The sequence below is a fragment of the Oryzias latipes genome, chromosome 13, assembly GCF_053564925.1.
Source record: "Oryzias latipes strain Hd-rR chromosome 13, Olatipes_Hd-rR_3.1".
Classification (NCBI taxonomy): domain Eukaryota; kingdom Metazoa; phylum Chordata; class Actinopteri; order Beloniformes; family Adrianichthyidae; genus Oryzias; species Oryzias latipes.
Window position 1 is genome coordinate 29,893,694 of NC_136249.1, and position 17,298 is coordinate 29,910,991.

At 40.9% G+C, this 17,298-nt stretch overlaps 1 protein-coding gene across 21 annotated transcripts in view; it reads left to right on the forward strand.

Annotated features, from left to right (window-relative positions):
• The window catches only part of tenm4 (teneurin transmembrane protein 4), a 249,886-nt gene that overhangs the window by 183,313 nt on the left and 49,275 nt on the right, over positions 1-17,298 (forward strand). For all 21 annotated transcript variants that reach the window (XM_078929945.1, XM_078929943.1, XM_078929946.1 and 18 more), the window contains 4 exons: positions 5,929-6,048; positions 11,265-11,526; positions 15,508-15,775; positions 15,871-16,014. In XM_078929945.1, coding sequence (XP_078786071.1) covers positions 5,929-6,048; positions 11,265-11,526; positions 15,508-15,775; positions 15,871-16,014 — 794 coding nt within the window. The remainder of the gene's footprint in view (positions 1-5,928; positions 6,049-11,264; positions 11,527-15,507; positions 15,776-15,870; positions 16,015-17,298) is intronic.

Consider the following 17,298-nt stretch of genomic DNA (forward strand, 5'->3'; position numbering starts at 1 on the left):
AGCCGATTCTGATGTGTAGTAAAGCTGCTTTGTTGCTTATCAGCGAAAAGGACGATTTACATTGATTGTGTAAAAATGTGACCACTGTAAAGTGTTGTGTATCAACGCTGCTTTTGTCTGCTTTAGGATCCACTGGAAGTACGTTAATTGCATGAACGGTTGAAGAGTGACGGCAGTCCAAGGAATGTCAGCACTGGAGCTAAAACTGAGGTTGTGAAAGGGTTAAAGCTTTTACCGTCTCAGTCAAACACACCAAAAAGTGTCTTGATTTGAACCCTTTAACACTCTTTGGCACACCGCAACTCTTTGACCATTTACGCAATCAATGTAATTCCAATAATGCAATTTCTGTGTGTTAGAATCAGCTGGAATCACGTCAAGCCTTAGTCACATGGCCTTACACAGGGGGTTGACCTGTAAAGGGGCTGCTGGCTTTGCTGTTGTTCTGGTCCGTGAAGGGTTATAGAGTGGATTGGCCGCATCGTAAGGGGAACGCAGGTGTGTCTTGCAGTTCCCTTGAGGTTTGTGCGGTCACCTTAGGGGATGTCATGACACCTGTCATAAGAGCATTGTAAGGGTTATTATGCAGGTTGCACACACTTGTAAGGTACAGATGAGGCTATCGTACGATGCCCTTAAGCCACACTCTAGTCATTATGAAGTTGCACCTGATATCTAAGTGCTTGTAGGACGCCCACACAAACCACATTCTGATTGTCTAATTTCCTAAATTGTAACAGTCAGGCTTGCCGTAAGGAGCCCATACTTAACTCATGAACAGCACTAATGGGCTCCTTGTGTAGTGTGCATCAACTGGTGGGTTTTAAAAGCAGAAAAATCCAGAGGACATGCCTGCGTCTCTCCTATTTCACCATTACATGCTGTTTAGGTGTTCGCTAAGACCTCTGGCTCGCAGCATGTCTATAGAAAAGAATCTGCATAAACATTTTAGCTCCATTTGCCTACGATCTTAAAATTTTATGCGGGTCACCTGTGTGCCCTGTCCAGGTTTTTCTCCCGCTGACAGCCCGTATTCACCTGTAAGGGCAGTGGTTACTAATGAGAACCTCGTGTGTTTAAGGGGTAGTTTAAAAAAACGGGTTAAAATAAATAGCACAACAATGGCATGCACAGCCCAGGCACTTATCCCACTGCTGCATCATGTTTTATGCACAGACAACGTTTGGGCTTAATTTGAGTGTCGACTGAAGCGTCCAGATGTTTCCGTCCTGTCAGCAGACCAGAGTCTGCCGTTTGAGTCTGACGTGTTTTCGCGATCAAACGCAGTCGGCCACTTTGTCAGCGGCTTTCTGCAAAAGAAAAAAAAATGCGTCAGCTGATGCTCGAGAGAAGCATCGTGACATTTTCCCTCATTGACATTTTTTTTTCTGGCTTTCAAAAAGCACTCTGCGTTTGGCGGTACTTCACTGGACAGAGGGGGAGGCGTGGGGCGTTGAGTAATACTCTTGTCTCCCTCACAAGATGCAGCCATAAATAAGTAAAAAGCAAGAATACAGAGATGAGATTGTAGGCTGGGCTCACCTAAAAATATCGGTGATGATCTATTATTCATGCTTGGTATTCATTCCCCGCCCACTGACAGATATGAGCCGTTATGACAGGAGGTGGGGGCTTCAGATGAGTCTTGCAGGCACTGCTTCTCCCCCGCCTATTTACGCCCACCTTGGTCACATGATCGGCTCTGTATCGATCCACTAGCCGCTTCCTAGTGCGAGTAAGCACACCGGGCTGCTATTTTTGATGTTTCCCACCACAGAGAACGTGTCCGGCCGGCCCAGCAGAATAACAAACAGAGACTTTGTCTATGGAGCAATTAGAGCAATGATTGAAGCTGGTTCAGCACAGCAAGGCTGAAGCCATCCCATCCATCCACAGCCCATCCTGTTATCATTTTATTTAGAAATCTTTTTTTCAGGGTTTAGCTATTAACTAATCTATCAGCATCTCCAGCAGCATTATCCTTTACTTTAAAGTGTTCTCCTTTTACACTCAGAAAACTACGTAACACACAGACAGGAAAAGAGGGGCTCTGCAGCCTCATGCTTCACATTTACAGCAGGGTTTACCCTATAATGAAGTCATTTGCTTGCATAATGATGTTTTTCTTGTGTCTGTGCTAATGGCAGTCTTTATTAGTCTTGGTTTTTGTGAGGCTCTCCTCCTGTTATAAGTCGGACATTCTTGTTTTTTTCTTTTTCAGTGCGTGTTTCTGAAATATTGCTGCAAGAAAACACATTTTCACACTAATTTTTTGCTAAAAGAAGAGGTTTTTTCTTCTGTAGTAAAACAAAAGAGACCTGTGGTTCGGGTCCAATTTAGTGGCCACGAGAAACTCTCACACCGAGCCCTGAAAATACAGAAAACCGTTCAAATTATTCATAAATTTTTGTCAGACTATTTTATTTTGTATAAAATCTAATATGAAAGTTTTTCTCTTTTGAATTTCAAACCTCAGAAAGCATCAGCGCCGACTTTGTCAAATAGTGAGCAGCTCATGTTTGAACATTCAGCTGAGAGAGGCTGTTGGTGGGAAGTGATCTAATCATGCCAAAAAAAGGTCTTTGTGGAAGTCTGCAGCAACTCATCTCCAGGGAGAAGGAAGTCTGTTCCAAAAAACGTAGTAAATAAAGGAACGTCACTGTCTCCACCCGGAGAGTGTTTTTTGCATCATCTGTGTGTGAATGCACAGGACAGAATCTGTACGAAACAAACCCGTATGGGGTCAAAAGTTCACAACGTCCAAAACATTTGTTCGAAAGACATTTTTGCAGCTGACACAGCAGCCCTTCTAAACCGGTCAGGTTGGTTAAGTAAACACTTCAATCCTGAAAACTTGTTCAAACTGTGAAGCACGGAAGTGGGAGTGTAGTGCTGAGCGGACAATTTAACGTAGCCTTTTTTGTCTATCCCAATTAGAAAAAATATTTTGTTGACATTTTAAGGAATCATACCAAGAAATATGTGACTGCTCTATCACGACTGGATCTTCCAAAAAGTTTATGACCCTGGCACGAAAACCTTTTAAGGTGGACCAAAGTAAACGTTTAGATAAAGATGTTAGACTTCAGATTTTAGATTTCTCCAAGCAAATTTTCCAAATTGACTTGGAACTTCCAATAATAGTCTCCCGCCATAAAACAGAAAGCTACAACTTTTAAAAGGATGACCATTTTAAGAATTATATTTTTTTCCTAAATATTATGAATTTTGTTCCCAGAAGTTTTGCTTCATTCCTATAAAAGATAGTTTGCATCTTAAGAGAAAAATGAATTGGCTGGTGGGATTTTGGCTAAAAAAAATGGCATAATTGTCATTAAAAGGCCCACTGGGAACTCTTTCCAAAGAGCTCAAAAGAATGATGAGTGGAACTTATCTGTGTGTAAGTGCACAGGACAGAATTTGTACAAAAAAAACCTGTACGGGGTCAAAAGTTCAAGACGTCCAAACATTTGTTCAAAGGACATTTCTTCAGCTAACAAAGCACGCCTTCTAAACAGCTCAGGTAGGTTAAGTAAACACAGTTTGAACACTAGTTCAAACTGTGTTTACTTAACATACCTGAGCCGTAGTGGGAGTGTAATATTGAGGGGACAATTTGACTCAGCCAATTTTATCCCAATCAGAAACTGAATTTTATTAACATTTAGAGGAAAAATAACAAGAAATATTTGACCACTTCATCACTACTGGATCTTCCAAAATGTTTATGACCCAAAACTTCAACAAAGACCTTTTAAGGGAGACCAAAGTAAATGTAAGTAGTGGGCATGTTGGAGCCCAGATCCTAAATCTTCCAATTATTATTGTCAGTTGTAAAGCCGAAAGTTTACAGCATTACCTACAAATTTCTGAAAGGATGATCATTTTGAAAGTGACTATTTTTTTCCATTATTCTGAATTGAGCTCACAAAAATAAATGCCTCATTCCTGTAAAACCTATTTTTCATTTTAAGATTAAGAAGAACATTTTTGTGATTAAATTCTTAGACCAGGATTTTGGTCAATAACATTACTGTTATGTGTCAGAAACCGCATTTGCTGATAAATGTCATAATATGGTCAGATTGTCTTCCTAGATTCTGCCAAATTAAGGTAAAATCCTTTTTTCCCTAAGCTTTATGATTCGTTTGAAGCAGACTATTTAAACACTCACTCCAATAAAAATGGTGTTTGTGATGTTTTTAACATGTTCTTGCAGCATTTTTCCAATGATAGAGAACATTTGTAAAGAAAATTGACCTTCAAATTGCATTTCTGAGAATTTACCCAAATGGGTGTGAATCAGGTGCCGTAGCTGTGTTGTTGTTCGCCGAGCCACGAGCTTCCTGCTGTAAACTCTTAGCAGTGGGGAGGGGAAGGGGGCGGGGTTGCTCTGCGCCAACGGTCCCGCCCACAACTCAGGTGACTTTCTAAAGAAATCCTGCCACTCTGCAGAAACTGTGTCTTAGAGAACGAGACAGGATTTGGGGCTAAAAATGTAACCATCATAATTAAGAGACTTCTGGGGACAATTTTAAAATAACTCAAAAGATGATCTGCGTGAGCCTTTAAGATATTTTGTTGATGGTTAAACACACCAAAGAATCTTCTTATCTAAGACCCTGAAGGAGCCTGAAGCACAGAAGATGTCACGCTGAGTCCAGATGCTTCACCTCATGACTTTCCCCTAACACGTCCTCCATTTGCCCTCTGCAAAATGATCTATGATGAAACGGCGGCTTTGGGATTTTCAGAACTAACTTTTTAGCACGTGAATTCCCAGATGAGTAAAGTCTAACGCTGAGACCAAATTTTGGTTCTTTATTTGGAGCTTTTCTTTGAGCCGTTCGTTCCAGCAGACCAGGAGAAGCAGGAACGTCCACTCACGCAGACTGGACTAATGGCTGATTTGAAGTCATTTGACTCGTAATTTCGGAGAGATCTAAAAAGAGTTAGAGCATCGCTGCTTGTTTACAGTGCAGAAATGGACAGTCAAGGTCCTCTGAAGGAGACCGGGACTAATTAACATAAAAGTGGGTTCCGAGGGACCTGAATAGCGTGGGGTGAATGATCTTGCCTGTGGTAAGGACATGTTGAGGGCAGCTGCTAACACGCCAGTGTTAATTGTTTCCAGTGTGTGGCAGTGTTTAAAACCCAAACACATTAAAAATAGCTATGGTCTGATGAAGAAGTGACGAAGCAGCGTTTGTTCAGGGACCTTTTTTTTTTTGCCGACGACCACAGAAACGATGGATGACAATGAGCCGGTCCTTGATGGCGAGGAGGGCGGGCGCTGGGGAGGGAGCGGTAAAAACAGCAAGGTCTCAACTCATCACTTTAACAAGATCAGGAGGTGAATTTGGATGACTTCCCACTATTGATCGGTGGGGGCTGATGATCAGATCCTCTTTAGGCGACTCCTGATGTCCCAATGAAATCAGGGTCTGAAAATATGTTCCCGATAATCAGCCAAGCCTTTCCTGCAATCTGTAGGCCTTTTTTTTTTCCTTTCATTCTTTCTCTTTAATTCAGCAAAAGAAGATAAAACCCACTTTTTTAATTAGAGCAGAGTCAAAGTAAAGCGTTCTTATCTCATTATCTTGCCATTCTGGAGAGACATTCTTCAAGTTGTTTTTTCTTCCCGTTTAATTATTTTTTTTTTAGGTTGAGACAGATATATTTCATTTTTCTTTATTAATGAATTGCATGTTCATTTTATATTGTCTCCAAATAACTTGATCCTAATGAGTCTTTTTCTGTGAAAGACACAAATGCTCTGCTTAATTACTTCTTCTAATTATACTGAGCGAGTTTACCTTTTGCAGTCCGATCAGTCAGGTGTTGAACGTGCACCACGACTTCGGTTACGCTAAAAAAAAAAAAAAATAAATAAATAAAATGCACAATGTTGGTTTGTCTTCGGCACAGGCACGCTTGTGTGATCCGTGGACAAGTGGTGACCTCCGATGGAACGCCGCTGGTTGGAGTCAACATCAGCTTCATCAACAACCCATCTTACGGTTACACCATCACCCGACAAGATGGAAGGTAACGGCCGACATCTTTACATTTATATACAACACCAGAAGCTATGCAGAAAAACACGACTCAGCTGCCACTACGACGTTTACGTCACTCCTTGGAGGTGGGGCTTGTGGTAACTGGAGTTTCCTTCGCAAATGATGCCACCATTGATCTGCTTTAAGCTTTCTTTGGGTCCTATTTTTTGAAGATCTCGGCTCGATTCCCAGATAAATGAAACAAAGGCCTTCTGCTGCTCTCCTAATCTATGCTTCACTGGCAGCAAAGATGGGACCGAATGAAATATGCCAATTCAAAGCCTCTCAGTGGGGTTTCGGAACACACAGTACACAGTAATGGTATTGGCGATTGGAAATTCCGATAGTGAAGTGGCACGTTCTGTCTGTCATGTTTATTCTCTTGGTTTTATTGTCAATTTAGTGTTATTTAGTGTGATGCTTTAGTGTAGTTGTGCTGCTCAAAATCGGTGTGACCAGAAAAAAACGATGGTTGTGGCACTTTTGAAAGTTCCTATCCTGCAGTTTTATGGCTTTATTTTTTCATGCTTTTGATCATTTAGACCAGTTTTTAGTAAAAACTACTGCACAGAATGGATCCCATGCTGCTGTTGCTCTGTCTGTTTCATCCTATTATGGAATTGTCTCCTTTGATAGAAGGTCTATGATTGGTCAATGTCTCTGATTGCTGTCTTTTAATTGGCTGTAAGTGACCACTGTCACCTCTGTGCACGGAGATACCAACAAGAGCTCAAGAGATGAGTCAGCATGTGGAAAACACCGTAGACTACTTCCAATACTCCCTAACCCCTAAAAGACCAAAAAGTGTAGGATTTGATGCCCTGGATTTTAATTCAGTTTTTTTTTTTTTCATTTAATGGCAACTATGACGTCACCCATTTGCCATAGTAAAAACCTTCTAAATATGAACATTTTATGAAGACTCTAAATCTGCCATGTTATGATGATGGAAATTTGATGATTTATAAAAATGTATTCAAAATACATCTTTTTCAAATGCTAAATTGTCACACCCAACGCACTGTGGTCTTTATTCGCCTATCTAGTAAGCATCGAAGAGACTTCAGGGAAATTTCTGGACCACTTTGAAATTGGAGATTCTGGCTTTTCCGAAAAATGGCGAACTTTGTATTGAACTTTTATTTTTGGCATCTAATTATTCAGTTTATATTTAGAATAACTTTCACTACACAAAAATATGTTGTGTAAAAAGAGATTTTTTCAGTAGACTTCTGGCCTATTAAAAATCTTCAAAAAAAGGAGGAGTTTAGTAGCAAAACCAGTTTCATCCAAAATGTCCTTCAAAAAAGAAAAAATTCAAACAAGAAACTCAAAAGTTGTACTTTGTTAAAGAAAAAAAACCATGTCCACTGCTGCCTGCATGAATGAAATTGCAACTTCCTCATCCATCAACGTTTTCTTGAGCCTCTTAGTTGGTGTTGTTCAAAGTGCCACACACAGATGGTCTCACCAAACTCTGAATAGCCAGTTTTCTGTGGAATTTTTGTTGGGCTCATTTTGCTTTTCGGTTTATAGGGAAATCCAGACAAACTCTAGTTTATCTTCAGATTGCCTGGGCACACTGTACAATCGGCCTGCACGCCTCATGCTCTGCTGTGTGGAGAAGGCCCTTTTGGTAAACTGAGCCCCCTCTATCACAGCGCAGCATGAAACGGTGTTTGCTCTCCAAGCCCCCCTTCGCCCTTGCGCTTTTATCAGAGCTTGACACTCGGAAGGCCGACAGATTTGCTCCCAGTTTGATCTTTTTTAGTTCTCCTCATTGCTCCCGTCATCCTGTCGTATTTTCGCTATCGGAAGAATCTTCCATCTTCACTTCATCGTGTTCGTCTACTTATTTCACCCACCCTCCATTCCTTCATGCTTTTCTCCCCTTAATCTCCCGCTGCCCTTAAGCCTTTTCCTTTTTCTGGGCAGCTCACTTTGACGTATGCTTTTCCCCACCCTGGCCCGTGTCCTTTCCACTCCAGGACTTTCCCCATCGCTATCTTTTCCCTATTTTTGCGTGTCCCATGTTTCCTAACCCCTTTCTCTGAGTTTTTCCTTTGCTGTCTTCTCCCTTCCAGCATATGTGTAAGCACCACTCCATCTCCCAGGTCCTCCTGTAAACATGCCCAGGCTCCTGCAACTCCCCTGCAATCACTGTAAACAGGCTCAGTGCAGCGTGAAATCAGAAATGCACCTGTTCAGCCACTTAGAAATGGGAAAGCTGTCTCAACTCATTTTTATGATGTGTTCTTTATTGTCCGAGGGCTTGGTTTTTTAAATTACCTTTCCAACTATCTGGAAAAGTTTTCTGGCCTAAACAGAAGAGGTTAATTTTTTTTTTCTTCAACCCAATTTTCTGATTGGCTGAGTTTGAGACAGAGCTATTGCCTGTTCTGGTTTATTCTTAGTAATGTGCTGAGAAGGATTTTTTCTCATTACTCATTATTAGCTCTTTGGTCACAGCTAAAGCTGTCATTTATAGGGATTTGGTGATTCATTTTCAAATCTCTTCTGGGGGACCAGGATGTCACAATATATCTATTATTATTATTTTGTAAATTGTGTTGTCCTGACCAACCTTTGATAGCGTTTAATAGACAGAATAACCATATTTTCGTGTATATTTTAACAATAGACCGTAAGTGAGAACTGATCGGAGTGAGTCTACTGTCACCCAAAGTAAAACGTCCGTCTCCAACAAAAGGAAGTCAATTCAGTCCCAATTTTTTGCGATTTGGATGCTGCTATGTTGGAGCCAGTCAACGAAGCATTGATTGGTCTGATTCAGTCTGAGTCTGTGTTTCTATGACAACCACTCTCACCAACACGGAGTGAGCTTGTTGGAAGTGGACTACACAAAATCTGTCAAACATTTCAAATGCTTCGACATTAGACAGCATACAGTATTCCCTCCTGTTTGCTGGGGTTAGGGACCAGAGACACCCGCAAAAACGCAATTTGCGCGAATACGGAGAGCTACCCCCCACCCAACGCAACCTAACCCGTCACAGATCCTTACTCATCAAAAACCCTTCTGAAACATTGCTGATGCTTTGTAAAACAAAAACAGTGGAATATTGCCAAACATTGTTTTTTTTTCTTTACTCAGAGCAAAATTGAATCGTAGTGTATGTTAAAGCGCACATTAGGAGTGTCATTCTGTCACCCTGTGCCTTAAAGCCAGGAGCCCGTGCTTCCTCCTTCATCAGTTAAGTGTGAGAGTGTCAGAGATTCTTTTATTTAAATGACTACTTGCTGTATTGGAAGAATGGAAAATTTGTTGATAATTAATTCTTTCAAATAGGGCACTTTTTAGCCTAACACACAACGTATCATAATTGATATTATCAAATATCATAAAAAGTAAAAAAAATGTGTGGATTTCATCAAAAGGTTCAAAAAATTTAAATTCCCAAATAATCTGGAATTTTCTTTTCTATTATTTGATGTGCTTGGCTCTACAGGGTGAGATAGCTGCCAACGGAATGTGCTTGATTCTTTTTTTTTTTTATAAGGACACTTACAAGTTTGTCACATGGCTTCTGGCTGTAGATGATTGATCGCACCCAGTAAATCTCTTCATCGACTGGCTTCCTTGCCTTTTTGTGCAGACGTCTGTGTTGTTTTATGCAAACCCACCCTCTGCAAGTCCTCCCCATAGTTCACAGCTATGCAACAGCCTCGCTCTGGACTGCCGGCTGCTCACACCCAGCCAAGGTCAAAAAGCACAAGCGATGTTTACCCCCAAGGGAGGCTCCACATTGCAGATTTTTTCATATATGGAGTCCAAAACCAAGGGGAGGTTGCCTTTTTTAGGAGCTGCTTCTTTTTACCTGTAATTCAGAGGGGGTGGCTCCTATGCGAGCATGTGGGCCGGTCCCTTAAGTGGCCAGGCGCTAATTGGCTCTTACCAGTGACAGGCGCTGCAGACGTCAGGTGTCGTTGCGGGCGTTTTTTTGTCACCGCTGTCTGCTAAGGACTTAGACCAGAGGGAAAGGGGCTTTTGGGCAACAGCAGATGGGATCGCAGTGCAGAGCTTTTAGACTGATGTTGGAGTGGACAGTTTTCGTCTGTGGGATCAATAAAGTAGTGCCTCCATCCTATGGTGTATTGGGTGTATTGATAGACACAGACTTAAATTTTGATAAACACATTAAGTCAGTTACAAAATCAGCCTATTATCCTCTCAAAAATATCTCAAGGATTAAAGATCTGATGTCTAAGCAGGACCTGGAGAAACTAGTGCATGCTTTCCTCTTTAGTCGACTTGATTACTGTAACAGTGTGTTTACAGGACTACCAAAAAAATCCATCAGGAAATTGCAGCTTATTCAGAACTCTGCTGCCCGGGTTCTCACAGGGACCAGGAAAGTGGACCACATTAGTCCAGTTCTGAGGTCTTTGCACTGGCTACCTGTCTGTTAGAGGATAGACTTTAAAGTTCTGCTACTGGTTTAGCACTTTGAATGGTTTAGCACCAAAATACATGGCTGACCTCCTGACCCAGTATGTACCAGCCAGACCTCTCCGCTCTTCTGGATCCGGTCTTTTATCAGTCCCTAGAGCCAGAACTAAGCATGGAGAAGCTGCATTCACTTTCTATGCTCCACAGATCTGGAATAGACTTCCAGAAAACATCAGATCTGCTGAAACACTTAGTGTCTTTAAATCCGGGTTAAAAACTTACCTGTTCTCAGCTGCATTTAATTAATATGTATTCAAAAGTTTATGTCCGCACTGTTTATCTATGCTTGTTTTAAATTCAAATCTTGTTTACTATCTTTTAACTTTATTTTAATGATCACATTTTTACTATTTTGTTTTTAATTGTTCTTTTAATTTTTATGTAAAGCACTTTGAATTGTCTCTGTACAGGAAATGTGCTATATGAATAAACTTGCCTTGCCTTTCCTTGCCTATGGAACAAATCCAACCGCCCTACACACACACAGAAGCACATGCAGGAGATCTGTTTTCAAACCAACTCAAAATCCATTCTTCATACTGTAATGCTAATAAGCGAGGCGCTTTGAAGATTTTAGTCTCATCTTGAATGGGTTTGATTCCCAACCGGTGTGTTCCAAAAATCTAAAAAATCATCTGTTTCCACAAATTTGAAATTATTATATGCATATGATTTTGTGAACTGTGTTCCTGTTTTTTAATTTTGACTTCATCTACAAATTATCTGTTTTCCAGTTTTGACTTGGTGACCAACGGGGGCATAGCCATCGCCCTGCACTTTGAGCGTGCTCCATTCATCACCCAGGAGCACACGCTGTGGTTGCCATGGGGACGCTTCTTCGTCATGGACACCGTGGTGATGCGGCACGAGGAGAATGACATCCCGAGCTGTGACCTCAGCAGCTTTAGCAGGCCCGTCCCCGTGGTGTCTCCGGCTCCGCTCACCTCGTTCGCCGGCTCCTGCTCGGAAAGGGGGACGGTGGTCCCTGAAATTCAAGTGAGCCCCACCCCTCACTGTCTTCCTTTGCCCTGCAGGTTGTAATCTGTGCGGGGTTCTCCTTCAGATGATTGATGCTGAACAGCTGGGAGAAAATCTTAGGACTATCCATCAAGTACAAGTGGAAAACTACCCATGGCTCCCGGCAGTACTCCCATTTTATCTCTCTAATAAAATTGGTCAAATTTGGACGTGTATTTTAGTCCCTCCACAGTCCTGTTAACTTACTGGACTAGTTTGAGGTCACAGATTTATGTTCAAGAGTTAAAACTGTCTTCTTATGCTTTATTTCAAATACAGCACATTCAAATGAATGAGAAGGTGTGTCCAAACTTTTGGTCTGTACTGTATAAAATTAAAAATCTCTGATATGGGTGTGTTTTAATGAGATAAACAAGAGCCCTGGACATTTTACACAGCACTAGGAGGAGCAACTCTAGAGAAATAGTTCAAGAATGAAAAGTAGTTTCAAGGCGTAAATTTCTAAAAAAAAATCTCCAAACTACTCAGACCAAAAAAACATATTTACCATGAAAAAATACAAAGGAGCTGTGTCTCAGACTACAACAGCACTGCTATTAAGCGGGTTTTTTACTCTCCATTTACATTTTAGCATCATGTCCAAAGTAGGAGTGTTTCTCCTTAACATTTTAAGAGTGGAGCGTTTTTTCGACTACCATAATTCTTCAACCATTGATTCATTCAACGTGATTCCAGCAGATTCTGTCGTGGTGAAAAGCGACTTTGCACCGTTATGCAGAACTTTATGTTGGTAATTTGTTACATGTCAAAGAGCGTGTCTTGATTGGGTGTTGCCTGCAACACCTCAGGTGTTAAAGGGTTAAAGCGAAGCCTCAAATTGGGTTTTTACTCTCCGTCTGCAGCGCAACATCACATCCAACCGGGGCGGGCGGCATTTTTCCAATTGACTGTTAATGAGAACTGGACTGAGCGAGTATGATGTCACCTATAGAATGAAGCAAATTCAGACGCACTTTTTTCGTAGTACAGACGTCACCACGTCAGAACCAGAAATTGGCAGTGAGCAGGGTTTCAGATTCAGTTTTAGTCAAAATTTCTACTCCCACCAATCAGGAGTCAGGATATTGGAAGGCCACACCCCTTGCACAGGAGAACACCCTACTTTTATTGAGGCTTCTGATTGGTCGGTTTATAACCTGAGTCACTTGCACTGCAGAAAAATATTTTGAAAAAAAGAGGAATATCAAGAACATGTCATAAAAATGAATTAGACAAATTGAATGACGCAGGAATAGCTTTATTGTAATAGCTTTAATGACTGAGGGTACTTCCTGTTTGGAATATGGGGGGCGGGGGTTATTCAGTCCAATCTTCAAATACAATCAATGTTTTCTCCTTAACAAGTCTGAGTCTTGTCCAGCAGGTAGTTAGCAGGACTTGTGTGATTTAATGCGCTGTAGAGATTTTTGTTTTTTCTTATGAAGGTTTTGCACATTCTCTGCCATCTTGTGAAGGATTTTTCTGTAATATATTATTGGAAAAGGTAGATATTTAGGTTGCCAAAACTCCTAAAATGTATTTGGCTTTTCCTGAATTTTCCTGATTTCCTGAATTTGTGGTGGGACCTTTTTCTCCCCCACTGGGAGTGGGATCAGTCCCTTTTCACTGAAGTTCTCAGCTGTTTCACGCTCTCCTTTAGATGAACTCAAAGAAGTCTGGTCAGTATGGAAGGGTTTTAAGCCAAAAGCTTTTCTGTCCCGATGTAGAAAAAACAGAATTCTTGTTGTTTGCCTTTAGCTGTTTCAAACACTTGTCCTAAACTAACTCAAGCATGAAGGTGGTAGCATGGTCATTTGGGCTCCTTCTGGAGATTTTAGGTTTTTGACTCATCAGCTCATCCTGTTATGAAAGGATTCTAGAGAAAAGGATTATCGGTGTGAAACATGAGGCTAAATTAGAATCTGTCATGACCTAACATTAGAATGTAGGAAAAATCCAGTTTATTCAGTTCATTTCTATTGTATCACAGGGAAAACAAACATGTTTAATGTCTGAACTGCATGCAGAAAATGTTGCTTCAATTCATAAAGTCAAAGTGTTCAAATTTGTGCAAAAGGATCAATACAGATATCACTTTTTATCAAAAAAAGGCAACAAAATGTTTGTCAATGGTTGTATTTGGAGAACAACTGTGTGCATATGATTACCCGTATATACATTTAAGGTCTTTTTTTTGCCCACACGTGTGAGTCAGAGTCTTTGGGCTCAGTTTATGGCTGACTGCGTCGTTACCTCATGTCTTGATACATCTAGGTGCCCTTCTACTATCTCCCACTTTGCACCACATGATTGATGGCATATCAGTGAATTTACTATGCAGTTCATTCTATTAATAGAAGCCTTGTTTTTTTTGTCTTTTTTCTATCGCTCACACACCAAGAGAGTCGCACAAGGACATCTTCCCACTTCGACTTTTTAAAAGGAATCTTGATCAGTTAAGCACAAATAGCCGCCCTCTGCAAGCGTGTGAAAATAAACCCATCAGAAAGTGGCATGTTCGCTTTGAGCTGCTGTCTCAATAGCTACTGTCTTCCGCGTCGCGATGTAATTTTAGCTGCTCGAACGATGCCTGTTGACCCCTTAAGCTAAATGTAAAAATCAGGGTTTCAGTTCATCGCTGCCTAATTATGGAGAGGTCTAATGCCAGACGTTCCTAAGGCCATCTCATTGTTCTGCTACTGGACAGAGCAGAGTGTTAGCTCAAGGCTTATGCTGCATTCATGCACATTTATGAGACTTTTACTAATGAAGCACTTACTATCATTATTAAATGATTTCTAAAAAAAAACACTTATTGTGGTATGCAATAACAAAATACATAATTGGACGCCATGGGAAATATGTCCTTCAGTTTGTGTTTAGGTGTGTTATATGCTGCAAAAGCCTGAAAGAGCACAGTATAATGGCGATTTAGGAAATACATGTAAGGATGCAGATATGTTCTGAAAAATCAATCTAGTCTCAGTTTTTTACGGTTAAAACCAAAGGTTTGCACAAGATTATCTAAATCAAATTGAGAATTTATGCCTTAGTCACTACTGCCCTTGAGGGTGGATGCAGGTGAACATTTGGAAGCCTGTATGGGGGCACGCATGACATTTTCAAGTCGTAGACCCTTAGAGCAACAATATTCATGCCCATGTTTGCTACATGCATGCTGCGAGTTATGGGTCATAGCACGTAAGGGTGAATTAGGTGAGACAGATACGTGTAGGGTATTGTACGATAGAACCTCCTGTTAGTCATAAGTGGTGTAACTTACGTTATTCTTAGAAATACTTCACGATACATTCACCACACATGGTACGTTCCGTTTTCATTACGTCCCATGAGGTCATAGATGCTTCAAGGGAACTGCAAAACACTCCTGCTCTCCCCTTAAGATGCAGCCACTCCTCTCTGTGACCCTCCATGGGTATGGATAACCCAAAAACCTGCAGCACCCGTAGGGGGAAACCTCCTGAATGAGTGAATATGACTAAAGGCCTAAATAATTTATTTCTGGCCAATTTGTTAGTTTCTATTCCTGTTGTGTCTCTCTGCTGTCTTTGCCTTTATATGTACATGTGATGGAAGCAAACAGACATCCAATCACAAGCCAGTTAAAACTGGCTGAAGGTGAACCACATTGAAGAATCAATGCTATTTGCGCTAAACGTATGATAATACCTTATTTTCTCCTCAAACAATACCTGAATAAATTATTTTTTAACCACAAAGAACAAAACAACATTAAAAACCCAAAATGTCAGGTTTTTATGTCTGAAGCCGTAGTTTCAAAGACATTTTGTTTTTGTTGCTTAAAATAAAAAGTGTCAGTAAGGCTTCAAAGGCATTTTCATGTATAGTTTTAAACAACTAAGGAATTATGCATTCCTAGATTGTATCCATTGAGGTAATATACCTGCCAGTTGACAAGTTTCTTTCTTTTGTCTAAAGGCTCTGCAGGAGGAGGTACCGATACCCGGGACTGAGATGAAACTAGGCTATCTGAGCAGCAGGACTGCTGGGTACAAGTCCATCCTGAGAGTGACTCTCACCCACTCCACCATCCCTTTTAACCTGATGAAGGTCCACCTCATGGTGGCTGTGGAGGGCAGGCTGTTCAGAAAGTGGTTCCCCGCAGCTCCCAACCTTTCTTACGACTTCATCTGGGACAAGACTGATGTGTACAGCCAGAAGGTGTACGGGCTCTCAGAAGCCTTTGGTACGGGGATTTTAACAATAATTCAGCTTTTTGCTTTCCTCCACACCACCTGATGCTCAGTCCTTTTAAACTTATCTTTTTTTTTTTTTTTGTAGTCTCCGTAGGCTTTGAGTATGAGTCATGCCCAGACCTCATTCTTTGGGAGAAGAGAACTGCTGTGCTACAAGGCTATGAAACCACTGCCTCCAAACTGGGAGGATGGACAATAGACAAGCACCATGCTTTGAATATCCAGAGTGGTGAGTCATTTACTAAACTGGTTTTTAAACAGTTTGATACCACTTTCGAACTTAGCATACATTCACTTCAAAGATGCCTTTTTTTCTCCAAAAGGTTCCCTTCATTCATAAAAGCTCTTCTAATAATGAACTCTGAGACTGTTTGCAAGTGAATCCTGGTGTGTTTTATTAAAGTACAAGAAGCCAAATGCGCAAAATAAATGTGCCTATTTTACTTCAAGATATCACAATAAGATATAAAAAATCAGACGCTTTTTCTTTTGTTGTTGTATTAAATATTTGATCATACAGACACAGAAATGCCCCAAATCTGTCCCCCACTGTTTGTGTTAAAGCACCAAAGATTTTTTGACAATCAGATGTTCGTTTTAACTATTATGACTTTAAATTTACGTTGTGTGTACAAAAGCAACCCAAGAACGTCAAAAAGTAAAGAAACAAAAAAGGATGTGAGGGACTTTCAGATGTCGTACCATTATTAAAAAAAAAATGTTATTGCCCTTTTTGGTCAGTGCTGGGGGCTAATAGTGCCCCCTAGAGGGCACTATCAGGGGCTCCTGTACAGAATGTGTTCAGTTGGTCACATTTGCCTAAATCTTTTATCTTTGCTTTCATACTAAAATTTTCTATGACAGTTTGAACTTTGAGGGTTTAAACAAGAGAAAAAAGTGTGAAAATATTCATGATTGTTTAAGAAAAGTGATTAATGTGTGGAGTGAGAAGTTTTACAGCCTTAAATCCTCAGAAAACCTACTTTGCAGATTTCACCTATTCCAGTTTATCCTTAGAACTGAACCTCTGTGTCAATTCCTTTTTTTCTTTTACTTTTTAAAGATGAATTTAGGGTTCTTATTGGCGAAAACTTATAGCTAGAAGACAGTGGAAGGGAAATCTTTGGGGAAGGGCTGTCACTACCGTGGTTTTAGCAGTCTCATCACAGAGGATGAAGCTGAGGATCTGCCTGATGCTCCATGAGAACCGCTTCTCCCTCATATCAAGCGATGCTTGTGCGTCCAGCTCAACACCCCATTTGGCGATGTCTTTTCTTGATGGTGCCCATGTTTTGTTTTGTTTTTAACTCATCCCTTGTTTAATTGCTGTCCGCCTGCTTCTCCCGGCTGCATCCGTCCCTGAGATTGTTTCTGATGGCCCACATGTTGTTCAACTCCAGAAATCCAAGCCACCAAGTACCGCCAGAGGCAGAACGCCATGCAACAGATGCCGAATTTCAGATCTGATTACTTTTCACTGAGCAGCAGCATCAGCATTCTTCCATTTACATTT